This window comes from Vanacampus margaritifer, chromosome 10 (genome assembly GCF_051991255.1).
Source record: "Vanacampus margaritifer isolate UIUO_Vmar chromosome 10, RoL_Vmar_1.0, whole genome shotgun sequence".
NCBI lineage: Eukaryota > Metazoa > Chordata > Actinopteri > Syngnathiformes > Syngnathidae > Vanacampus > Vanacampus margaritifer.
The window spans coordinates 27,903,107-27,928,879 of record NC_135441.1 but is presented as its reverse complement, the minus strand read 5'-3'; the positions used below and the strand labels follow the sequence as shown (position 1 = coordinate 27,928,879).

Here is a 25,773-nt window from a genome sequence, read left to right as displayed (position 1 = left end):
ATGATGAGTGAGCGTTCCTGTGCACAATAGTGTGCGCAGCTATGCACAAAGTCATAAAACACAACCAACGGGGGGCGAGAGAGAGAGAGGGAGAGGGAGAGGGAGAGGGAGAGGGAGAGGGAGAGGGAGAGGGAGAGGGAGAGGGAGGGCTACCTGCTTTTGAAGCCGCGAGGCCGCCATATTGCTCCTCCCAAGATTCTCAGCATAAGATCGGAGAACATTTAAGAGAGTACTTAGTAGAAACAGCATGATTTATGATGTTTTAAATTTGTTAAACATCAACAAGAGGACTTCAGACATTTTACAACGTGCCTTAAATACATGTATAAATGATATGCTTGTTTACAGGAGAAATCTTATATACTATATATTTTTTAATGAAAGAATTATAACTGTAATTCAACAAAAGATGCCTCTGCCAAATCTAATATTGGGGTCCAGTTGTCCATCAGATCGTCATCCGGTGTGGCATGGACGCCTTCCACCTGGTCATCAACGACATCGACAAGATGGATTATGAATACCGAGTGAAGAACCTGCAAGTCATCACGCAACTGGAATTGACTGGTGACGTGTCTACAGATTGACGTTCATAAATTTCGCGATACAGTATTTTCATTTGAATATCCGCATCTGTAAAAAGTAATAAGGTGACGACCGTGCATTGTGGGTCCACATACAGTACTACTATTTATTCCAGGGCCATCTTGCAGAGATGTTTTCTGATCAACGCCAGACCCACACAAGAATAAATTGTGCCGTGTTGAAGGGAAAAAAAGTCACCTTGACAAGTAATGCATGCAAATCTTGTAATTTACCCATTTTAACTTGCTGAGTTCATTTGATCTCTAATCTCACATTACAAGTGTCATTTTTTTTTAAATATATATATATATATCTCAAGTCATAACCAATTTCTAACAATTACTAGAGACTGTAAGAGAAAGTCAACGGATTCAATGATTACATTTGCAAAACTTGATTTAACACATGACATGAGTGAGCCGTGACGCTATCACGCCGCATACAAACACAATCCGTCACTTTGTGTGACAGCTCAAAACAAGGCCAACTTGTTTTCTTCATGGGAATGCGAGCTGATTTGCGCTAGCACTAGCATTGCTAACAAATGCAAACTTTGACAAGCAAGCAGCCGTCAGTAGTAGACAATTGTATGCACTTTTTTTCATGATTGTCCTGGTCTGGCTATAACAATGAAGCATGGTTATTTCTCTTATTCTAATTATAGGCTAAACATTGGCCTGTTAGCAGAGCTAAACAAAACCTGTAAAACTTCTGCTTTGCAGTTTAGCTTGCCATGCATAGCAACTCGCTTTTTAGAATTTGTATTGGCAGCGATATCGACCACGGTGAGGCGAATTCCAATTCCTCGTCTTGTTCTCCGCCCTTTTCATGGCTGCTATGATCCATCGGCTATAACATCGGTTCCTCTTTCGGTAGCCTATAGAATGCTCACTCCCGGTCCACAACAGCTGTCTATCATTCTAAAGCGTGGTGGTGTGGTGGACGCCATTTCTATCCTGCCAGAATGGTGACACTAACGTGCGTTGTCGATAGGGTGACCATATTCCCATTTCTCCAAAAAAAGAGGACACTTGCCTGGCTGCTGCTAGTTTAGCACACTGCTAATGCAAAAACATTGACGCAGGCTCGACTGGGTGCAAAGTAAACGGACAACATGAGAACCTTTGAGCTTTTCACCTGCCTTTCACGTAGGCCAACGTCTGAAACTTGAAAGAGAAGAAAATGTTAAAATAATCAAACTGAGGATATCTGTTACAAATGATCAACATTTCCAAATGTGGCATAAAGTGCTTTGTATATTTTTTTTTTTTGATGAATGTCAATCGCACTAGCTGTGGCTAGCAGAAAGCGTGGCTAACAAGCCCTGGCGATGATGTGGGTGGGTGACCTCCCCCAAGGCACAGACGCTCCTCTTTCTTGTCCTCCTCCATCAAAGGTGTGTGTCCTCCTCTTCCTCTTCATCCTCCTCCTCAGCTGCTGCTTGATTGACAAACACCTGGAAGACCAATGAAATGGTGATTCTTGCTGAGCAGACCAAAGGAGACACGGCAGAACCTTCACCTGCCACTAGAAACTTCTCTTAGAGCGAGAACCTTCTTTTGGGACTAAAACATTTGACCTGGACCAGAACCTTCTCTTCGGTCTAGAACATAGATCTGTCTGGATGATAAACTCTCTTGGGACTACAAGCTTCTCACTGCACTAAAAATAATTTTGGGATGAAAACCTTCTCCCTGAACTAAAACCTTCACTTGGTGTACGAATGACAAGAATATTTTCTAAGGATAAGAAGCTTCTCTCAGAAATACAAGCCGCTCTTGGGATTAGACCTTTTTTTCTGGAATAAAATGTTCTCTTGGGATGAATTCCCGTTTTTGGGACTAGGACAGTGGTCCTCAACCCTGATCCTCAGGGACCGGTATCCAGCCTGTTTTCCATGTCTCCCACAGCCAACACAGGTGGAGATGGTTATCAGCCTTCTCCAGAGATTGCTGATGATATGAATCACCTGTGTTGGCTGTGGGAAGCATGGAAAACAGGCTGGATACCGGTCCTCGAGGACCAGGGTTGAGGACCACTGGACTAGGACACGACCTTCTCCTAGGACAGAGGTGGGCATCGAGGGCCGAAGTCTTGCAGGTTTTGCATGTTTCCCTTCTCCAACACAGCTGATTTATGATCAGCTCATCAGCAAGCTCTGCATAAGCCTGATAACGATCCTGTTGATTGGAATCAGCTTGTGTTGGAAGTGAGAAACCTCCAAAACCTGCAGGACTCCGGCCCTCGAGGACCGAGATTGCCCACGTCTGTCCTAGGATGACAAACTTCTCTCAAGAATACAAACTTCTCTTGGGAACCTTTTCTCGGGACTAAATCATGCTCTTCTTAGGCTGAGGACTTTATCTCTGCACAACAAGGCTCCCTCACGACTGGTACCGTTTTCTGGACTAATGAAAACCTTCCCTTCTCTCCAGACTGAAAATACAACCCGCTCTCTGTCCTAAAACCTTTTCTTGGGACAAGAACCATCTCTTGGGATGAGAATATTCACTGGGAACAAGAACCTTTTAGCTTCTCAGAGACGAGAACCTTCTCATTCTCTATTACAAGCTTGTCTTAGGACCGGAACTCCTGCTGGGACGCAAGCTTCTCTCTGGACTAAAGTGGTGCCTCTTGCCCGGCAGAATAGAAAGCACAGGACAGATTGCCTCCGCCATCGCACCTGCCAGCGAGGGTTGTCCTCCCCGCCTTGGCCTTGGCCTCCCGCCACCAGTCCATTGGTACTAGGCCTCTTTTTCTTCTTCTGTTCTTCATCTTCTTCTTGGTGGTCTTCGGGCCGGTTGTCAGGCTGGTTGTCGCCCGCCACGTCCAGGGTAGGGTTGTCGTGGCAACCATTCTCCACAAAGCGAAGCTCCTCGGCGTGGAACTAAACAACACAGACCAACACAAGTATCGGGACGTGGAGCCTAATACTTGTTGGGGGAAAAAAAAGATTTATTCTCAACAGTACTATGAACATGCCACGCGTGCGTGGAAAATGAAAGTTTGAACGGGTTCAAATGATACCACGGATACTACGGCTCGCTGCTCTGTCTCATGTTGGTCTTACGGTGGTCTTGGTGGTCGGGGGCCGCCTCTGCCAGCAGATGTAGATGAAGCCTGACGTGATGATGGCCAAGCAGACCGAGCCGATGACCACCAGGACCACAAAGAGTTTGCTGTAGTCGCTGCGCTGGGACGGACTGCGGCGGGGCGGGCATGTAGAGGGCGCGCCGTAGTCCTGGATGCCCACCTGAGGCCGTGGGAGTGGGAGTGGCCGTTAGCGCGTGGCTAACCGCAAAGACCGCACAAGGTCAGGAGAAAGTTCTGGGAAGGAAGTGACCTTGTTTAAACTTGGACGCATTTCTCCCAGCAGGTTCAGCAGGTCCTTGGTGGACATTACACCTGGAAGACACACACATGCAATTTTCTTCACCAACAGGAAAAATGCATGACACAACAAACTACAGGACTCCCGATAATGTGGCTCGAAACCCACTGAGCATGCGGACAATAATTATTTTTGCATTTGTCCACACGTCTAGCAGACAAGCTTCACATTTTGTATCTTTGACGGAGCCCTGGAAAAGACCAAAATGAATCCAGCACGAACGCGACGACTTCAAAGTAAACCGGCAGACTTGCTGTTTGGCTTCTTGACTTTTTTGTGGGTCCACTCATGATCGGAACATCTACAGAATTTGCTGTTGCTAATTCAAAGTAGCTTCAGGGGAGGTTTTTTTTTTAAATTTTGTAATCCTGGCACAAAATGGTCTCAAATGTTCATTTGGAGCCTCATTTCAAATCTTTTGTGTCTTGGCTTCTTGAGACTTTTTTGTGGCTCTGCTCATGTTCGACATGTCTACCAAATTTCGTGTCGTTCAGTTCAATCCCAACCGCCTTTGAGGTCGGAATTTTCAAAATCCATCTCTTCAAACCAAAAGCTCAGACTTGCTGTGTTTTTTTCGAGCACGGCTCCTTGAGATTTTTTGGGGTGGTAAATACACTCATGACAGACAAGTCTACGTCATTTTGCGTTACTGGCTTTGGGAGATGAACTTTCTAATTATTCTAGGGGGCAAAGTTTTTCTTTCTTTGAAGGGTCCTTGTAAATTGCCAAAATGGTCCTAAAGTAGCAATTTGAAAGCATTTTTTTCCTCTTTCTGGTGTGTGAGCCAAAATTTGAGGTACCAGCGAATTCAGAGAGCCACGGCTCGATTGAAGTGGGAAAAATGGAGCAATTTAAGTGCTGTCATACCCTCCCAAATTGGGCAAGGGGAGCCACACTTGTCGGTGATGGGGCAAAGAGTGTCAAATGAGAAGACGTACAAGGAGCTGCTGTAGGCCACAATTCACGGCAAAACACACACAGCCAGACTAAGTAGCCAACTCGACTCCAGCTCCTGACGCCACTCACTAGGCCACGCCCCTTAAAGGCACAACTCCAACGCGTAAAAACTAAAGTACGTACAGTAATCGCACTTTATAAAGCCAGTTGATTTCTTTTAGTGTTGTTCCGATACCGTTTTTTGGGCCCCCCGATACCGAGTCCAATACCCAGTTTGTACCGATACCTTTAAAAAAAAAAAAAACATGAAAAAGCTGCCCTGCCATTGGTTCTCAAGGGCCAATAGAATATCTTGGCTCGGCATGCAGTGAACACGTTACACGTCAGTGAATGTCGTGCACGAGCAAGACACAAGCTGCTGCATCCTAGCGTCCCCCAAAAATCGGCATGTTACTTGTTAGTCATTGCCGATGCCGATCCCGCTCTTTTAATGCAGTATCGGGGCCTCTCCCGATACCGATACCGGAACAACGCTAATTTCTTGACATTTTTGTGTGTGTGCGTGCGTGCTTGTACCATGCTCAGACGCCACGTGCATCAGCATCTGCCGTTGTTGGTGCGTGGGCTTGCTTAGGTAAATTACCCACGATCCCTCGGGGCTGTTCATGCGCCGCGCAAAGCGGCGCTCCATCGTCTTCAGCAGGTGCACGCCGCCGTCACCGCGGAATTCCTCCTGCGCGTCACACACACACACACACACTGTGTGAAATGTTGTGCTTTTGTCTTTGCTACATTGTGGGGCCGATACACACCTGTTTTTCCAAGTTTAACTACCATTGTGGGGACCAACTTGAAATTGTGTAGCCATTTTGTTGGTTCAGACCCCACAAGTTCAGACCTCTTTTTGAGGGTCAAGACTTGGTTTTAGAGTGTAGGTTTGAATTGGGTTATGGTTGAGGTTACGGTAAGGAATTGGGGGTAGGCAGTCATTTTTGATGGTTGGGGTTAGGGGGAGGGGCTAGGAAGTCAAGTCAATGAGATGTCCCCACGATGACACAAAGACAAGTGTGTGTGCAACGATTTAAGCTTTTAGCACCGTTAGCTTGTCATGAGCACTCACACAGTTGAGATTGTGTGTCATGTTGAGGATGACGTAGCCGTGCCCACTCGGTTGCGTCCAGTCCACGCACACCACCTGGCAGGCAGACATTCAAAGTTCACAAAACAACATGGCGGGGCAAAATGGCAGACTACTTGAGACTTCTCCCGCGTAGCTTCTCGAGACTTGAGGGCGACTCAATCTAGACATGTCTCTCAAATTTCTTGTTGTTGAGTCAAGCTGGCTTTAGGGGCAGAAATTTCAAAACATTCTCGTAGTATAAGTTTGAATAAGAAATGGAACCAAAATGGCAAACTACCTGACGTGTGCCTTTTCAGACATGACTTCTTGAGACTTTTGTTATGGGATGGACATGTCGACCAAATTTCATGTTGCTAAACCCAACTGGCGAAATGGGCTTAACATTGCCTGGCAGCCATTTTGACTGAAGCAACCTCCTTTTGCTCCTGGCTGTTTTACTGGATTTTGACTGATTATGGTGAATATGGTGTTCTAGTGCTATAAAAACATGGCACCTACCAAAATCAAGATTAGAGTCTCTTCTTTCATCAGGAAATAAATCATATTTGTATCCGTTTCCGTTTTGCAGCTTTTAGCATTAGAATATATTTACGTTTCATCAATATTCACAAATCTGCTGAAAACACTGGCAAAAAGAGCTTGTTGCAACATGACCATGGTTGATCTCTTATACTCTGCTGCCACCTTCTGGCATTTTTTTGTAATAACGACCATTGCTTTAAGCCACTTCCTCATGTCAGAAGCTGCATCAAAGCCTTTTGTATGCTCTTGCATAAAAAATAAAAAAAAACACAAAAAATGTGTAACTATGTTTTTGGGAGCGAAGGACAGAGTATTAAAAAACGTGTTTACACGTTTTTGGGTTTGAATGATACATTTTCCAATCAGTGACGTGGACTTTCAACTTGTAATTTCTACATTCAAACAAAACGTACATGTGCCTCCTGAGGGGGCCTGGTCATCCAGTCCCAGCTGGTTTCAGCTAAGCCCCCATTGGGCGAAACATCCGAGGTGGGCGTGGCCCTGGTTTCATTTCCCTCCTCTTCTTTCTCCTCTTTGGGCTGCATCATGCCGGTGTCCACGTCAACGTGCGCCGCAGTCACATTGTGGCTAAAATCTGCAGGAAGCACTCAAAGTAAACAAAAGGAGTCGGGTTTGACAATCAAAATCTGTCACTTTACCTTTGACCCCCAGCAGTCCAAAGTCTGTGCCTGTGCCCGTCTCGGGTGCCGCTGTCGCTGTGGCGATGTCTGAAGACGCCTCCGTGCCTGTCGTTGTTGTTGACGCTAACACGGAAGAGCGAAGAACGCCAAAACCGCTGAAGTGACCGCCTTCATCAAGCTCCGCCTCCAAAACCTCAAACAACACAAGTTGAAGCAACAAAACAAACAATATTACAACAGTTCAAACTACAAACAAAACACCAACAAAACTTCACCTTCTCATATGGATACGTTTAAAACAAGTTACCAACAAAACCAAAAAGAGCAACAAAACAACAAGGCAATAACAAACAAACATATACTAATCAACAAATAAACAACACAACAAACAATATCAAACAGCAACACCAATATTTACCTAGTATTAGTTTGTTGGCTTATTAGTTAGTTAGTTAGTTGTAACAAATGTTTATATTTTGGTATTTAGCTTGTTGGTACATGACAGTGCCTTTGATTTTGTTCAGGTTCAGTTAGTTAGTGAATTCTAGTTATTTAGAGCAAGCTATTTTGTTTTCAGTTGCTGAGTTAGTCAACGAGTGATCACCTGGTGAGGCCCGATCTCCTGGGGGAGGTCAGGAGGTGCTGAGGGAGGCGCGTACCCTGTCAACGTGTCAACATGTCACCATCACGGTTGGCTTCAATCGGCAGAAACTCCATTAGGTACACATTCTCATCTACAAACACCGTCAAAAATCAGAGTAGGGTCATAAAGCATATGTGTACAGTTGAAGTCCTTCATCATTTGTATTATGTAAGGTTAGAAAATGTTCATGTGTGGTCATACATCACGTGTAACTGAATGGTCATAAATCATACACGTGCAATATTGTTCAAATGTATGACTGTCTGGTCATAACTCATAGCTATGTATATGGGGTCATAAATCACAAGTGTGCATGCGCATAAATCGTACGCGCACATATATGGTCATTAATATGTGTACATGTAAGGGCATAAAACATGTACGTCATAAATCATGAAACTGAATGGTCATAAATCATACATCTACATATACAATATTAATCCAATGTGTACATGTATGGTCATAAATCATGAATTATATGTGTGCGTGTACAGTATAGTCATAAATCACAAGGCTTCACATGAAGCCTACATATATGGTCGTAAAATATAAGTGCTGTATGGTCAAAAATGGTGTCTTCATGTACGTTCGTACATCATACATGGACTTGTGAGGTCATAAATTACACGTATACTTCAACAGCCATTAATCTAATGACTGGAGAGACAACCGGTCTGTTGTTTGTCCGTATGTGAACTCCCATAGACTGGTGACCAATCAATTTTATTCTATATCGTTTGTTCCCTGGCATTGAGTGGTAACCAATTATGGATGAACCCCGCCTCTCTCCCTAAATCATCTGGGATAAATTCTAGCGTCCATTCCTAATGAGGGCCAGGGGAACTGACGACCATTCAGTCAGTGTACCCAATGAAGTGACCACATATCCACCGACCAATCATGGTATCCAGGTCAAGCGTGGCGTGCGTCCTCTTGACCACGTGATGCCTCTCAAGACGTCCGAATGAACCCGAGGCCTCCTCCAGGGAAGATTCTGTGTCCCCACCCAGTGGCGCCCTCTTTGGGTCGTCCTGAGGAAAAATGACAGGTCACTGAAACAGGCGAGACAAATGGGTCGAGTGGTCATCAGTGTTCCTCGTCTCACCGGGTTCCGGGGCTGCGACACAAAGGACTCAGAGAGCGGCAATGCTATACGGTGGGGGTAAGGAAAGAGAAACAACTTCAATGTCAGACCTCCACCAAGGCTCAATTGTAGGGTTCTGTGTGAAAGGCAAAGTCCTGTTCCTGTCAGACCAAACACTGATGTCATCTATTTTTGTGTGAAATCACACCAATTCCAGAAATATCGAGTCTTCACTGTGGGGGAAAAAATGGTGTTGTTCTGTTCCTGGCATACCAGACACTGATATCATCAAATTATCTGATGATGCTATGATGCTGTGTTGCTATGTCAAATGACACCCAGTTGTGGAAATATCCTGCTTTTACTGGGTTCTGACTGAAAGGCAAGGTGGATTGTGTTTTTTTCTTCTTCTTTCTGTTACAGTCACACCAGACGCTAGGGTCACACAATTGTCTGATGACAGGATGCTGTGTTACTGTATAAAAGTGCACCCAGTTGTGAAAATATCCTTCCTTTACTGTATTCTGTGAAAAAGTGCACACAGTCACAGAAATATTCCACCTTTTCTGGGTTCCGTATGAAAGGCAAAAGCATAAAAATGATTGTTCTTCTGTTTAGGCCACCCAACGGAGGGTGACTGTGTTGCTGTATGGAATCACAACCAAATTTGGGAAATATCCCGCCCTTGCTGGGTTCTGCGTGAAAATATAGTGATTATATTTTCTATGGTGGTCACCCCATGTATGTGACCACTGAGAACACAAGTGGTGTGTTCAAGGCTCATAGGAAAAATCTAAATCATCACCACAGTAGTAGTCATCAACATCATTGTCATTGTTATCGTCATGCAAACAAACCTTCAAATTGTGATACATGAATTAATCAGCGTCGGTGCGCGCGCACGAACAACGCCGCACTGCAGCGCACCTCCCACGCGCACGTGCGCGCATGTGTGTGTGTGCGCGCGTGTAGACTGACCAATTAGCATGACGAATGCGAAGAGGAGCAGGCCCGCCATGTCCGCCGCAGTACACCTCATCATGATCTTCCTCATCTTTTCCTTCTCTTGTGAACGCACCGCAGCTTGCTTAAGACGCGCGTGCGCAGTTTGTACATACAGTACCCCGGCTCTGCGCGCTATGCACGAGGAGAGAAAGTTGAGGTGTAATTCAGAATTAAGAGCCACTAGAGGACACCATTACTCGCCTTGTTTTTCCATCACAGCAGCATTTAAAAAATAATACAGTATCATTTTCTCATTCTTTTAAGCAGATTTTACAAATAGTTTTATCATGCATTGAAAGAAGACGACATTTGGTTATTGAAAATATAGAAGCTCCATTGACGTACTTGGCCATAGTAAATATGTGGATATAAAAACAAAACCGCTAAACGGAATTAGGTTTAAAAATATATATATATATATAAAAAGTTAATGGTTCACACTTCGGAAGTGACGAAATGACAGCGTGAAAAACGGGCGGAAGAAAGGGAACTCATTTGTTTACGTTTTTTTGGTTTTGTGTTTTCTTTTTCTTGTGTCTTGCGTGTTTGACAGCACCGTTCTGGTTTGTGTGCTCAATTTGATTTGGATGTTGGAGTTTCAATTAATAAAGAAAGCAACAACAAAAAACTCATTTTTTTACATCAGGTCTGCGACCGTAAATATGACGAACGTAGAAACAGGTCTTCCAAGTATAATTTCTTCCTTTTTGGGGGGGGGTCCTTCAAGTTTCATCCAACAGTGACCTGACTACAGTACATTGTTTGTTAACAGTTTATTTCATTTTCAGCTAACTTGAAACATCCGGAAGTGATGAGATACCAGCAAGATTGGTTGGTTGACTAGCTCACGTGACGGACACGCCCCTCGTCTCCCATTGGGCCTCGCTCAGCAGTTTTGGCGCCACTCGTTAGCGGAAGTGGAGCTAAGTCGTCGTCTCGACAGCCGGACAAGCGTCGTGTTTTTGTTTTGGCTTGCTTTCATTTTTGGGGCCTTTTTCGGAAGGTTGCCCCCCCTTTTCTTTTCTTTTTTAAATTTCCTTACACTCCGCTACGGCCATACAACTTTGTCGATAGCTATAGCCGCCTGGCCGGCCGCGATGCGGGGCGAGGAGTCGTCCGATTCTGAGTCGGGCCGCATGGAGGAGAGCGTCGCTCGGAGGAGTTTGGAGACGCTCTGTCAGGAGCTCAACATGGACGAGCGCACGGCCACCGAGGCTATGGACAACTTCACGGCCATCTGGAACACGTACACGCTGGAGGTGAGTTGCAGGGCGCCGCTTGAACTCGGACAGCTTCCGCGTCACTTAACAACAGCGACGACCAACGCCGCGGATGACGTCGGTATTTGGGCGTTCCGAGGGTTCGTGGTCGGTCATATGTCGTACGTGGCCTTTTAAACTTACTTTATCGAGTAATTGAAATCTTTTCCAGCTAAACGATAATATAAAGCAGTAGTTTAGGTGGGTAAACGGTGATTTTACCTGGCTAAACTATGAAGAAGAAGACATTGTTGTGTGGGGATAGTTGTAATTTCAGACTGTCGGGGAAGGCAACACATGACGTAACTGGTGCCGCCTTCAAGTTGTATCGAAATTATAGTAAATACTAAACGCCGAGTTGTAATTGCACGTGAAGGCCCCCTCATTTCGTATTTTCCACTGGAAAACTGGGAATTTATTTTAATACCCAAGTTTCCTAGCTAAGAGAACTTTTCAACTCCACATGACCGAGAGCGCTTAAGGATTTGTGAATGGCAAGAACTATTAATCAAGGACACCTTAAGAACTCATAAATCATAGTATGTTACCCTGATTTATTTTATTTTATTGCGGCTATACTGTTCGGTTCACCAGATGGCTACATAAATGTTACAGAATTTGAACTCAATATTTACATCACAAACGTAAGTTTTTACACCCCCCTCTTCTTTACTTTACTTATAGTTGATGAATATATCATAGTGTGTTGTTATTATTCATAATTAATGGTCTTCATTTATGTGAAAACAAAAATCCTAACTTTTTTTTTTTACAGAAATTAAGAAACGCAGCATTCAACACTTCATTTTATTTCAGTATTTTAAAATGATCTGGGTTGAATGTAACGTAACGGCGTGTTGTTTGTTTGACTTGTGTTGTTGTGGTTGTGCGTGCAGGGCGAGGTGGTGCACTGGCTGGCGTGCTCGCTGTACGCCGCCTGCAGGAAAGGAACCACGCCCACGGTGGGCAAAGGCGTGATGGAGGGAAACTGCGTGTCACTCACCAGGATCCTGCGCACCGCCAAACTCAGGTGCTCAAATACCAACATACCTCCCAAAAAAAAAACAAAATCATCATCAAGTCTCACTTATGAGAGTGAAAACAAATTTCTTTAGAAAATTGAAATCATACATTAGATTTTTTTTTTAACAAATCGGGTTTTAATACGAGGTTAAGGTTGTTCTATTTTGAAGAGAATGTTATGTGATTAGCGGATTAGTGACGAGCGTAAGATGATGGATGGATGGTTTTGAGAGTAAACATTGTTTTTAGAAAGCGTTCATTTTGTCATATTAAAAAAAATAATTCATGAAATCAAAGTTGTATTTTTTTTTATGAAAACAAAGTCTTATGATAAAATAATGAAGTTAAAATCTGCAGGTTAAAATTGTAATCTCAGGGGAAAAAAATATCAGGACAGGATTTTGGACAAAATAATTTGAAAATGACATGAAATAGTATTTTTCATAAAAAGAGAAAGTATGTATTTTTTTTAGATTAAATTAGTTTTTTATGACATTAACACATAACGTAATTAAATCCATTTTCAATTCTTTTCGTTTTATCGGATTAAAATTACATTTTTTGGGGGGAAATAATGTTCTGAGATTAATAAGTTAACATTACAAAATAATTTTGTTCCCCCCTTTTTTATATTTTTAATGGTCTATGATTAAAATAGTCCCCCCCCCCACAAAATCTTAACATGAGATAAAAATAGATTTTTTTTTTATTGGGCAAAAGTAATTTTTTCGGGGTGAAGATTGGATTATTATTAGTCAATGAGGTCTTCCGGTTGTGATATTAACATTGGCTTTTTTTTTTGGTGTGTAAACGGTCTCAATAATTAATGATTGTAGTTTGTCTTTTCTTAAAAAACAAGTCTTAATATGATATTTGCTTATGGACAAACCATAATATTGCAAGAATGAAGTAAAAAAACAAAATCCTCCTATTTTCTGGGACTAAAGCTTTTTTTTTTACTTAAAATTATGAGCTAATATAAATAGCATTTTTGAGTCAAATTAATAATAATTAAAAAAGTAGCGGGATTAAAGTGAGAGCTTTCATCTAACGAATGATGCCGCTGCGTCCGCCAGCCTGATCGAGTTCTTCTCCAAGATGCGCAAGTGGTCCGACATGTCCAACCTGTGCCAGAACTTCCGCGTGCGCATGCAGCGTCTGGAGCGCAACTTTGAGGTTTCCACCGTCATCTTCCGCAAGTTCCAGCCCATCTTCGGCGCCATGTTCCGGGGCCCGTCGGGCTCCGAGGCGCCGCCCCCTCCGCCGCGCCAGCCCCGCGGCCGCAAGCACCGCCGGCTGCCCTGTCACACCGCCGGCGTCTTCAAGTTTTGCTGGACGCTCTTTGTCTACACCAAAGGTACGTCGCCAAACAGGACGCTGCGACCTCCACAACTTCAAAGGCGGCCATTTTCTCAAAAGACGAACGACTCTTAGAGCAGCCGTCAACAACCTTTTTGAAATTGGAAAGCAAGAGTTTGCTTTAAAATTTCACAACTACTAAAAGTAACTCGCTGAGCTGCTGTAATGTGAGTCATTTTTTGCCACGTAAGCGTCACCTGGGAGCGCCATTCACGTGTGAAGCATTTCCATGTGATGGTCCTTGTCCATATTTCTCCTTGTAGGCAACTTTCACATGATCGGTGACGACCTGGTCAACTCGTACCACCTGCTGCTGTGCTGCCTGGACCTGGTCTTTGGAAACGCGCTGATGTGCGCCAACAGGAAGGATCTCATCAACCCCGCCTTCATCGGTCAGAAACGCGGCATGTCAAAAACTTGATTGAAAGGCGGCCTGCGAATTAACACGGACAATTTTGTTGAGGGGAAAAATGACTTTTTTATCAGGTGTTATAGCAGCAAAGATGAAAGTATTTTCTGGGGGGAAATGTAAAAGTAACTACAAGAATATTCTACAACAACAAAGATAATTGTTTTAGGGGTGTGCACCTCTCCACAAAATGACAATGTGACGGCTGGGTTCAAGTAGGTGTGATTTTAATTCGATAAGGTACGGCTGCTGCTTTTGTCGTGTTAAGTCATTTGCAACAAGCCCAAAATTATCCAAATTAATTCAATTCAAAGAAACAAAAATCGTGCGGATTAGCAACGACAATCGGCTATCCGTCGATGGGAGATGGAAAGCGGCCGATTCACCGACATCCACTGATTACTATTTGGCCTCAACAAAAGGACGCGGTGTGTTTTCCGTACGGCCCCCGCAAGGAATAGAAAACATCCGACATCTGCGTGTCAATTCACACTAGTTGCGGTGCGGAACGGGTGCGGAACGGGTGCGGAACGGATGCGGCGTTGCCGAAGGTTTCTGCAGGCTTTCTTATTTTTTCCGCATGCCACGTGCGGAATTTCATCAAGCTGAAGAAATTACAGCAGCCGGACAGGAAGTCGAGCGTCGGCATCAAGGTAGATCCGGTATATTTCAAAATAAAACCCATTTTTGGGGGGGAAGGAAGCTAGCTAACTACATAGCATGACATGAGTCGGACATTTAAGACAAAAAAACGAGCTCAGAATAAATAAAACATGAGAAAATAAGAGTGTTTAAACACAAAACGTGCTTACCGATGGTAGAAGTCCCAGAAATAATCTCCAAAAACATATCGACAACAGCCAAGTGTGACTTGTTTACAAATAGGACTCGAAATACACGGTCGCTATCGCGTGAACTCTCCAGCGCGACCCCCGTGACCTTGTGTTGTTCTCTCTTGCCTGATTGCAAATACAACTCAAAAGTCTTTATAAAATACAGATAAAGGTGGTTTATGAGTTCCAAATGTACATTCTGTATGTAAAAGTTTGCTAATATAATCAGCAAATTCAGCACAAAACCTTTTTCTTTGTCATCTTTACAAAATAGCCACAAATGACATCTTCAATACGGTTAGCATAAAACAATGTCACTCCTTCCATCGTTTCTTTGTGAGCTCGCAATGCCACAAAAGATTTGATAGCGTTTGAGGAAAGCCGCCATCTTGTGGTGCGGCGGGTGCAGATTTCCCGGCACCGACGGCTCAAGCGACGCACGCGCTGTCAATCGCAGTCCATGCGGATGCCGTACGGAAAAAGCACCGCGTCAGTTCCACAGTCGGTGTGAATTGGCCGTCATGAGACACGCGTCTCGATACATGATTTGATTCCATTTGTCTGATTTGAATGTCCCCCCCCCCCTCCGCCTGTATTTGTGCGTGTGGTGCTGATGGCGCAGTCTGTGCCGTCTGCCAGGTACGTCGGGCGATGAAGTGCAGGCGTGCGCCGACGAGGCGTCTCCGTGCGTGCTGGAGCGCTTGTGCGAGCTCCACGACGGCCTGGTGGTGGAAGCCAAAGGCATCAAGCAGCACTACTTCAGGCCTTACATACACAAGCTTTTCCGCAAGCAGGTACGCCAACGCCTCGGGGAGCGGCCCGCTGTGTCGCCTGCACGCGCTCATAAATATGTTCCCTACAACGTTTGGTCTCGTTTTGGGGTCCGCCAGGGACTGCTATTGACTTCCAATCCGTTTTTTCCCCTTCATGTCCCCTAACATTATGTCCCATCTTCTTCCATCGTGTCCCCGATCAAGTCCAATTGCCCCCATTTTGCCTCCCGTGTTGCATCATCACGTTAATGTCTCCTATTATGTCCCATTGTTTCCAATAATCTGCCAGTGTTCCCCGTCGTGCCCTACTGGGCCTTATTTGTCCCCGTGGGACCCATTAATGTCCACTTATGTCTCATTTGGCCCGATAATGCGAGTAAGGGAGAAAATGTATTTTCCATAGAGAGAAGCGTCTCATCATGTCTCGTGAGGCCTGTTTTATTTCCTCGAGTACGGCCGGCCCTCTCTTATCGCACGGGTAACGTTCTGGACGCCAGAGATGAAAATAGGCTTGATAGTGACCCTATATTGATTTGATTATTTATTCAAACTTTATGACACTCCTATTAAGGGGCAGGTGCTTTCAAATATATTTACAATTGTGGATTCTACCAAGCAGCTCTTTGATTACGCTGGTCAACACATTTTTACAAAATTGTTTTCATCCGTTTTTTTACAGTAGATGTGATTTATTTATTTATTTTTTAATCTGCCCTCGTTTTCTTCTCCGGCACATCAGGATTTCGTCATAATAATAACAACAACGACAATATAAGTAATATGCATGTGTAATGTGTAATATTAGGGATGTGCCGATCACATTGTTTTGCACCTGAGTCCATGTCCGAGTCACCTGATTTAATTAGATTTTTTTTTCAGTTTTTCAGGCAGTGTATTCAATTAGTTGAGTTTAATGGAGTTCTGTCCTTTCCGCCACACTAAGGTCAAACAAAAACAAAACATGAAAATATCTGAAAAACTTGATGTGCTAGAAAAGAATTGAGTGTCAAAGTACGTTTAGGGACCAATCTTGGATTGAAATTTGCTGTTTTGTGAGTAACATGCAAGTGAGTTGGGGGTATTATTTTTGTCCACTTGGGTTCACCGTCCTCATGTTCCTCACTGTCGTGTGTGTGTGTGACTTTGAATGTGTTTGACTTTGAAAGCCTGGTGAGTGACGTGGGAGTCCGCCAATGAGAGTTGGCTGTTGTTGGCTGAGAATTGCAGTTATCTGTTCGGGGGGAAATCAACAATATAAAATGAGTTAATGTACAGTTGAAAATCCATGAGAAGAAGAAGAATCCAAGAAGCTCGATATGGCGAGGGCCGACAATCTGACTTGATGTTGTTCCATCCTGATCAGATCCTGAAGGGCAACGATGATCTTCTGACTGAACTTTTGGATCCTCACAACTTTATTGACAACAAGTAAATTGTTACTCCTCCGCTTGGTGTTGTTTTGCGTTTTGTCCTCCTGACGCCTTGCTGTGGTTTTGCACTCAGCAAAGCGCTCAACCGCGAGTACGAGGAGTACGTGTTGACGGTGGGAGACTTTGACGAGCGCATCTTCCTGGACGCCGACGCCGACGAGGAAATTGGAACGCCGAGGAAAAGTTTCCAGCAGCCCGCCGCGGGCGCGGGCGCAGGACAGACTACCGGCGGGCAGACGCAGCTTCAGCATCATGTGGAAAAGGTCAACATTTCGTGATCGATCAAATGTAGCATACTGTCAGAAAGACGCTGGCGCATCAGTCTTGTGCGGTTGCCAACAACAAGTGCTAAAAAAAAAAATCACAATGGCACCAACTGGAACAAGATCACACTGTTGCTAATGAGAACAAGTGCTAACGGAAAGACACTGAGGCTAATTAGAACAGGGATGCGCCATTGCTAATAACGCGTGTTAATGGAATCAACCTGACGCCGACTGAGAAGTTATTGCCGCTAATATGAATGAGAACGTACTGACTGGAATACTCCAAGGCCAACAGGAACAGGAACACACCAAAGGTAATGCTAACAGAAAGACTGACGCTAACAGAAGCAAGAACACAACAATGCTAATGATAACAAATGCTAACAGAAAGGCTGATGCTAACAGAAGCAAGAACACAACAATGCTAATGATAACAAATGCTAACAGAAAGGCTGATGCTAACAGAAGCAGGAACACACCGGTGCTAATGATAACAGATGCTAACAGAATCAGACTGCCACCAACTGGAGCAGTACCACACTAAAGCTAATGAGAAGTTTCTGACGCTAACAAAAAAAACAACTCTGAGGCCAAGTGGAACAGAAATGATTATTACTATATAATATTATTATTTCCCCCCCCAGTCCTGGAGCAAATTGTTTTTATGTGGATCACACAATTGTCATAGCGATTTACGATAAACCAATTAAAAAGGAATTCATTATTATTATTCCTTCCTATTCACTTTAACATTCACAATGCGCCAAACAGCAATGAGCACATTTTATAATTTATTTGAGGCATCAAAATCAAAAGAGCCGCAAGACAACTCAAGTTGCAGGCGACACACTTTTTTAATTTTTTTAAACAACATTGCCACAACAACGGAGCTGAGCAAAAAAAAAAAAGTTGGATAATGGTGAGTGCATTGACTCGTTTGCCGCTGTGGAACTTTCAGCCAAGATAGCATTTAGCATTAGCTCAAATAACACGACCGCCGGTCACCAGATTGACTAGCGAAGAACTCGTCCTGGTGAGAATTGATTGTGTATTTGATTTCCAACCAAAGTGTAGCATAGCGTTTTTAATTGTGCAAAACGTGCTCACCCTGTGCAGTCGGCGTCCCTGGCGCCTTCTACGCCTCTGACGGGCCGCGCGTACCTGAAGGAGAAGGACGTGCTGGTGACGCCCGTGTCGTCGGCCACGCAGAGCGTCAGCCGTCTTCAGAGCATGGTGGCCGGCCTCAGGAGCGCGCCCAGCGAGCAGCTGCTGCGCATCTTCAAGTAACGTTGCTTTAGCTTTAGCTTAGCTTAGCTTCAGCCACAACTTTCTGTCTGCGCTCCGCAAATAACCAAAAACTGCTTTGGACGTCAGGTCGTGCTCCAGAGACCCCACGGAGTCCATCGCCAACCGGGTGAAGACGCTGGGACTGACCTTCAAAGAACATTACACCAACGACTCGGAGCACTCGTCGGGGTCGCACATCGGTACGTGCGCACGCCGGAATTTTCAAGTACAGTGGGGTCAGAGGTCAGGCCCAAAAGCCATGTATAGTTGATGCCCGTTGTAATTGCGTAACAAAACAAAAACAACAACCGAAAAATGAATTAACTTTGATTTAATAACATTAATATTAGAGCTGTAAAACGATTACATTTTAAAATCAGATTAATCACATCTTCGAATTTTGATTAATCGCGATTAATCACTTCATTGAAAAGGCTTCTTATCAACATTTCTTGGCCGCCAAAATTGAAGAGCACCTTTTATGTGTTGATTGTTTCTCCATTTAATGATAATGTCTTCCACACTTTTTGGTCAGACTTTGCCGAGAGTCGCCTGAAGCTCGCCGAGATTCTCTTCTACAAAGTTCTGGAGAACGTCTTGACGCAGGAGACCAAGAGGCTGCAGGGGAAAGACATGAGTGTATGCGCACACACATGCACACGAGCATGTCAGACATTTTCACTGATACAAGTCCCATGCTTTCTTACCATGGAACCCAGGGGCAGCAAATACAATGAAAAGAGCAGGGGCCCCAAAATTGAACCCGGTGCAACACCGTATGACTCAGAGCAACCAAGGCTAATGCTAAAAGTTTTGATTCTGCACTTTTTGTTGTCGCAAAACACTCAAAATGCCATCAAACAGCTGGCAGTGAATGAGGTCAAGGACTAAAGGCCTCCTCTCTCATAAACGTGGTTTGCGTGGACGTGTGGCTTTTTATTTCCGTGTGTGTTTTTGTGCGCGTATCGCAGGCTCTGCTGGAGCAGGACATCTTCCACTGCTCTCTGCTGGCGTGTTGCTTGGAGGTGGTTTTGTTCTCCTACAGCTCCCAGCGGACGTTCCCGTGGATCATCGGCGTTTTCCAGCTCGCCCCCTTCTATTTCTTCAAGGTCTGGCGCACACACACGCGCACTCGCGCAGACACACGTTTGTGCGCGCGTGACGTCCCAGCTTGGCCGATGTGCGTGCGCAGGTGATCGAGGTGTTCATCCGCTCCGAGGAAGGCCTGTCCCGAGACATGGTCAAGCATCTGAACCTGGTCGAGGAGCAGGTGCTGGAGAGCCGAGCGTGGACCGCCGACTCTGCCCTGTGGAACGCCTTGCGTGCCGCCGGCAATAAAGTGCCCACCGTCGAGGAGGTCAGAGCAACGCCGCAACAGGCTCAAATTGTGCCAACAGATGAATTTGCAGGCCTGCTCTACGTATACGATGGACCACAAAGCAGCATTTAAAAATCACGGTTTCTTTTTTTTTTTTTTTTCTTTTAAGTGGAAGCCAACCTTAAACATTTCTTGACAATAATACGGTCTATGCAGCCCCACTAGTCTAAACATGACATTCTGATTAATATTACATTTGTGGAATTTGAGTTATGAAGCAAAATCCAGCCGTTTTGATCCATCTCAGGTGGCGACCATTTTGCCACTTGCTGTCGATCGAAGATGACATCACAGTTGCTCAGCTCGGGCAATGGCCAATCACAGCTCACCTGTTTTCGGAAGCTGCGCTGTGATTGGTTGTTACCTGAGACCTGAGCAACTATGATGTCATCTTCAGTCACTGATTTGAATATATGACTGGGTAGCCGATAGCCATACACGTCCGTGCAAGCTGTTGAAGCCACAGGGCGGCCATCTTGCTCCTCCCATCTCATGAGCAGACTACTGTATAAACTATACGGTATACGTAAATTAGGCATTTTTGGTTGGATTACAGTTATAATTCTTAATACATAAAATACAATTCCTCCTGTAAACATCATTAAGCATATAATTTATACATGTATTTAAGGCTAGTTGTAAAGTCCTCTTGTTTATGTTTAATAAATTTAAACACGATAAATCATGCTGTTTCTACTGTCTCAAATGTTCTCCAATTTCCTCCAATACTGTAAATGCATAAGATCGTATGCCGAGAAACGTTTCTTGGGAGGAGCAACATGGCGGTGTCAGGTTTCCCTGTTAGACATTTATTAACCAGAATACCACATTTAGACTGCTGGGGCTGCAGAAAACATATTTTTGTCCAAAATAATTGGGGGTCGACTTCCTCTTTAAGAAAAAAAAGTATTTTTAATCCCCCACAATCGGCCACTTTTCCTTGACCACGAACCGCTCGTGATGGGCTTGTTTGTAAATGTTTTTGCTAATTTGCTTCAGGTGAACTTCCCGTCCAGTTTGGACTCGGGCGGTTCCGCTTCCACCGCTGCCGCCTTCTCCCACCTGCCCCTGGTGGCGCTGTCGCCCATCGTGCATCCTCGCATCCGAGAGTTCCGCTCGGGCGTGGGCAGCATGCGAAAAGGTAAGCGGCTCAACATCAATGTTCCTCGGGTTCGGCCAGGACACACCCAATAATTGTCTTGCACCTAAATTTCCTACACGACGAGGTCTGTCTTTGGTTGGAGCAGAAACACTTTTTCCCCCCAACTTTTACATTTTGGGTTTTTTGGGTTCTTTAGTAATCAGCGTGAGAACTTGTGTGCCAAAATGCGCCAGTTTCTGACCAAAAGGTGGAGAAAAGAAACGTGCCAAGTGGAAAGTGACCTGGTGCTAATCGTTTTGGCTCCTCACATCAAACTACAAATCAACAAAAAAGAAACTGAAAGCCACCAACCAGCAGTCACCTAATGACTGATTTTGGTGGAAACTCACTGAAAATGTCTGGGAGTGAATGAGTTCAGAATGTTTGTGAACGTTTTTGCAACCGTTTGCAACCTTTAAGGAAGCCTGACAAAAAAACACTTGCAAGCCTTTTCTGCTCAATGATAGTTTTTGCCAAGGTACATCTTCATGTTTGAGGTCATCTTGCCAAGTGTGTTCTGTTCTCCTGGCAAAATCATTTTGTGTGAATGAAGTCATGCATTATTAATCGCACTGAGATTTTGTTCTTGCCTTTTTGTTTCCCGTAGAAGTTCCGCCGTCCCCGCTGTCGGTGCACGACCGCTACAGCTCTCCGGCCGCCGGCAGCGCCAAGCGCCGTCTGTTCGGCGACGACCCGCCGGCCCCCGTGACGGCGAGCGGCCCCGTGACGGCGAGCGGCCCCGTGACGGCGGGCGGCCCCGTGACGGCGGGCGGCCCCGTGACGTCTCCCGCCAAGCGGCTGACGCTCAGCTCCGCCGGCACCCTGAAGATCGGCCCCCAGGCGGGCCAGACCACCGTGCTCAGCATACCGCTGCAAGGTGGGAGTCTCGAATGACACCATGCCACAGTTCCACGCAGCGTTGCTCCGCTTGCATCAGTCGTCACGTACAGCAAATGTATTGATTGATACATTTTTCAATTTTGATGCACAAAACATGAATGTATCAGTTGGTCGTATTTTGATGTCCTACTTGCGCACAGGCGGCGAGCACACGATCACGCTGATCCCCGTCCAGCCATGCGACCCGTCGGCCGGCGGCCCCACTCAGTTCCTGCTGACCGCGTCGCCCGGCCGCCCCCTCCCTGGACCGCCGCCGGTCGCCGCACCCGCCGACGCCCAGGCGGGAAGCGCGCGGCCGCAACGCACAGGATCCCTGGCGCTTTTCTTCCGGAAGGTGCAAAATGCCGTACTCTCTAATGTCTGGAGAAATGAACGGTCTTGTGTCTGACTGCTGACCCGTGTGCGTGTGCGTGTGCGTGCGTGCGTGCGTGCGTGGCAGGTGTACCACTTGGCCAGCGTGCGCCTTCGCGATCTGTGTGCCAAACTGGACATCTCGTCTGAGCTGCGTGCAAAGATCTGGACGGCCTTTGAACATTCTCTGCTTCACGCCACAGAACTCATGAAGGACAGACACCTGGACCAGATGCTGCTCTGCACCGTCTTCATCATCGCTAAGGTTGGCCACACACGCACGCGCACGCGCTACTTCAATAGAGTTTGTAAAACAAACACGACTGAGCATTACAGAGCTAACGCTAACATGCTAATGTGATGAGTCAATAGAGAGCTAATGCTTACATGTTAATGTGAGTAGACATTTGAGAGCTAATGCTAGCATTCTAACGATATTAGTCGATTGTGCGCTAATGCTAGCAAGCTAATGTGATCTGAAGGGATTAGTCATTCAATATTTAATGCTAGCTCTCTAATGTGCTTAGTCGTTCAAGAGCTAATGCTCGCATGCAAATGTGATTAGTCATTTGAGAGCTCATGTTCGCATTGAGCGTCAGAATGGAAAGTTAACGCTCGCTTGCCCGTGTGCAGATTTCCAAGGAGGCGCACACGTTCCAGGACATCATGAAGTATTACCGCAGCCAACCGCAGGCTAGCAGCCATGTGAGGACACGCCCGACTACCTACGGCCCGCAGACGGTCACGGCCGGTCTGTTGCCGTGGTGACATGCGTGCATGTGTGTGTGCCGTTTGTGTAGGTGTACCGCAGCGTCCTCCTGCATCGCACTCCCAGACAGCCGGGGGCGCTATCAGATGAGAACATGGAGGTTGACCCTGCGTCGGGAGCAGAATGTAAGCGAAGCTGCTAATGCTAGCATGCTAACGTGACTGCTAACGCTTGACTAACTTTTGGTTTTGGCAGCTGCTGAGAAAACGCGCGCCAACTCCGGTGGCAAAGACGAGCAATCGTGCGAGGAGGAACGCGGCGACCTGATCCAGTTTTACAACAACGTCTACGTGATCAAGATGAAAAGTTTTGCCATGAGATACGCCTCGCATGACAACAGAGTACGCGCACACGCTGTAATTTGATCGAATGGTTTGAAATGAACTTGTGGTCTGTGTCTCTTGTGTGTGCGTGTGTGCGTGCGCGGCAGATGGACGCGCCACCCGTTTCTCCGTTCCCTTCAGTGCGTTGCCACCCGCCGTCTCCTCGCCGAGTGTCTCAGCGTCATAGCGTTTATGTGTCGCCCCACAAAGCGTCGACGGGAGGACTGGCGCCAAACTCCTTCACGTTCCGCATCAACAGCAGCCCCTCCAAGGTACCGTCACATCACCAACAAGCTACTCCTCCACATGGAAGGGAACGTGTTAGTCCAGAGACAAAGTCCTAGTCCCAGAAGAAGTCACTAGTCTCGAGATGCGGTTCTTCTACTTTGCTGCTTTGATACCGGGGTTATAATAAGTTTTGTAATTTTCATTATGGATATATATATTTTTTAGTTTGTATTGGGTTTTATAGTGACTTTGATAGTTTTTTTTAGTTTTAGGTTAGTCATTTGTTTTCTAAATGATTAATTAGATTCGATTTAGAGATTAGATTAGGAACTACAAATGCAATCTGTTTGGCGCACAAGGCAAGTCCCGCCATGCTAACGCTAACCCTTGTTCCTTTCGTCCTCCTCAGGATCTGTCTGACATCAACCGCATGCTGCGTCAAGGCTGCAACGGCCACAAGAGAGCCCTTGGCATGGAGGGTGAGCTGATGATGTCATCAGCGTGCGACTCCCCCAGCAAGCGAACGTGCCCCGAGAACAGCGGCAGCGGCCCGGACATTTTGCTAAAGAGGCTACAGGACGTTGTGTCGGAGAGGCAGAGCCACTGATGGACTGGCTGCCATCGAAAATGTGCCAATGCTAGCACGCTAGTATGATTGCTCACCGCAAAACTAGCGTTAATTCCTTAACATGACTTTTAGCTATAGTGGTCATTATCGAGTGTTAATGCATATGACCGGTCACTGGGGCGCTAACACTTGTTTGCTAACAATGACTGGTTGTGACAAAGCTAACATTAACTCCATAATGGGTCTGTTAGCATCAAAGCGTTAGGTTTTTATCTAACATGGCTAGTCAATACCAAGCTAATGCTAACAGTCATGTGACTGGTCGCTGTGGAGCGAATGCTACCATGCTGACTCTTCATTACGGCGCTAATGCTAACATGTCTGGTTATTAAAAGGGTAATCTGCTAAAAACTATTTAGCTAATTATGTTGCTTGGCCGGTTGCTGTGGCGCTCATGCTAGCATGCTAACATGATTATTTATTACGGAGCTAGCGCTAGCTTTCTAATGTTAGTTTTCATTCTAAAGCTAAGGCTAACTTTGCTACATGTGAACTGTCATTACCCAGCTAATGCTAACTCTGACGCAAATAATGCTAGCACAGTAACATTTGCTAATTTGAGTGTGATCATGTCTTTGTGAGACACTGCAAAGGGACTTCTATGACTTTACGTAAACATACGTATATCTTTGTGCCGTTTGTTCAACACGAGTCAAAGACAACTGAGCCTGTAATGCTAACTGTTAGCATGCTACAAGGGTTTGGTTTTATTTGCTCCGGCAGTCAATCAAAATTATGACATTGGCTATGTTGTCATGAGAAGTTTGTAAAAATGTTTTTGACAAGTTCTTAGCATTTTTGTTGTTTGTGGAATCTGCTTGACTATTTAATGTCAATGTGTGTTTGTGTGTGTGTGAGTGCGCGAGCGTCTGTGTAGCATCTACACACAAGTTTAGCAAGTGTGTTTAATTTTTCTTCATCTTTTTTTGTGTATAACTTTGTAGGTTGACGTGAAATTGAAATCAGTTTGGAAAAAAAGTATTTGAAGTGGTTGTTTTTGTACTACACAATAATATCCATCCATTCATTTTCTGAACCTCTTATTCCTCAAGGGTTGCGGGCACACTATAATAATACATTATTATGCCTAATATCATACAATTTATACATTAAAATTACAGTAAGATTTTGTCAAGAAGCAGTCTTCAACCTTTCTTTACTCCTATTTCACATAAACTACATTTATTAAAAAATTTTTAATGTGTACAAGTTTGAAAAATGAAGGGAATCTCACATTTGTCTGTCTACCGAAATTAACCGTCGGGGTTAGGGTTGTGTTTGTATTTAAAGTGAACCACTTCAATACATTGTTGTTTCAAAATGTATATACCACTTTATCTATTACAATTTATCTTTTATATACGTGGGTGTGCGCGTGCACTGAAATTTTTTGACACATTTTGTCTCAGTCTAAAAATACAGTAATGATTAAAATTTAAATTAGGGCAGATTTAAGATACGATAGATTTTTTTTTTTTAAAGATCATATAATTAATCTTGTAGCAGG

General features: G+C 44.9%; 2 protein-coding genes across 4 annotated transcripts; one reads left to right on the top strand and one right to left on the bottom strand.

Annotated features, from left to right (window-relative positions):
* Positions 1-233: 233 nt before the first annotated feature.
* On the bottom strand, positions 234-10,831 carry podxl2 (podocalyxin-like 2). 3 transcript variants are annotated; one of them, XM_077577421.1, is made up of 12 exons: positions 9,883-10,831; positions 8,926-8,969; positions 8,716-8,851; positions 7,782-7,837; positions 7,196-7,370; positions 6,950-7,131; positions 5,994-6,068; positions 5,450-5,606; positions 3,929-3,990; positions 3,656-3,838; positions 3,269-3,472; positions 234-2,041 (listed from the first exon to the last, which is right to left on the bottom strand). In XM_077577421.1, exons 1-12 carry the CDS (start codon positions 9,956-9,958, stop codon positions 1,976-1,978), a joined length of 1,416 nt encoding a protein of 471 aa, XP_077433547.1. In that variant the 5' UTR covers positions 9,959-10,831; the 3' UTR covers positions 234-1,975. The 3 variants fall into 3 exon arrangements, with proteins under 3 accessions (XP_077433547.1, XP_077433546.1, XP_077433549.1); XM_077577420.1 differs by having other exon boundaries at positions 7,196-7,377; positions 7,783-7,837; XM_077577423.1 differs by lacking the exon at positions 5,994-6,068 and having other exon boundaries at positions 7,196-7,377; positions 7,783-7,837.
* On the top strand, positions 10,816-25,247 carry rbl1 (retinoblastoma-like 1 (p107)). The gene is made up of 21 exons (XM_077577418.1): positions 10,816-11,168; positions 12,065-12,198; positions 13,268-13,548; positions 13,814-13,942; positions 15,432-15,586; positions 16,929-16,993; positions 17,069-17,258; positions 18,378-18,544; positions 18,636-18,748; positions 19,084-19,187; positions 19,520-19,657; positions 19,741-19,905; positions 20,926-21,067; positions 21,675-21,944; positions 22,108-22,301; positions 22,407-22,583; positions 22,952-23,023; positions 23,119-23,212; positions 23,283-23,428; positions 23,518-23,682; positions 24,048-25,247. The coding sequence occupies exons 1-21, from the start codon at positions 11,007-11,009 to the stop codon at positions 24,243-24,245; spliced, it is 3,261 nt and encodes a 1,086-aa protein (XP_077433544.1). The 5' UTR covers positions 10,816-11,006; the 3' UTR covers positions 24,246-25,247.
* Positions 25,248-25,773: the final 526 nt, after the last annotated feature.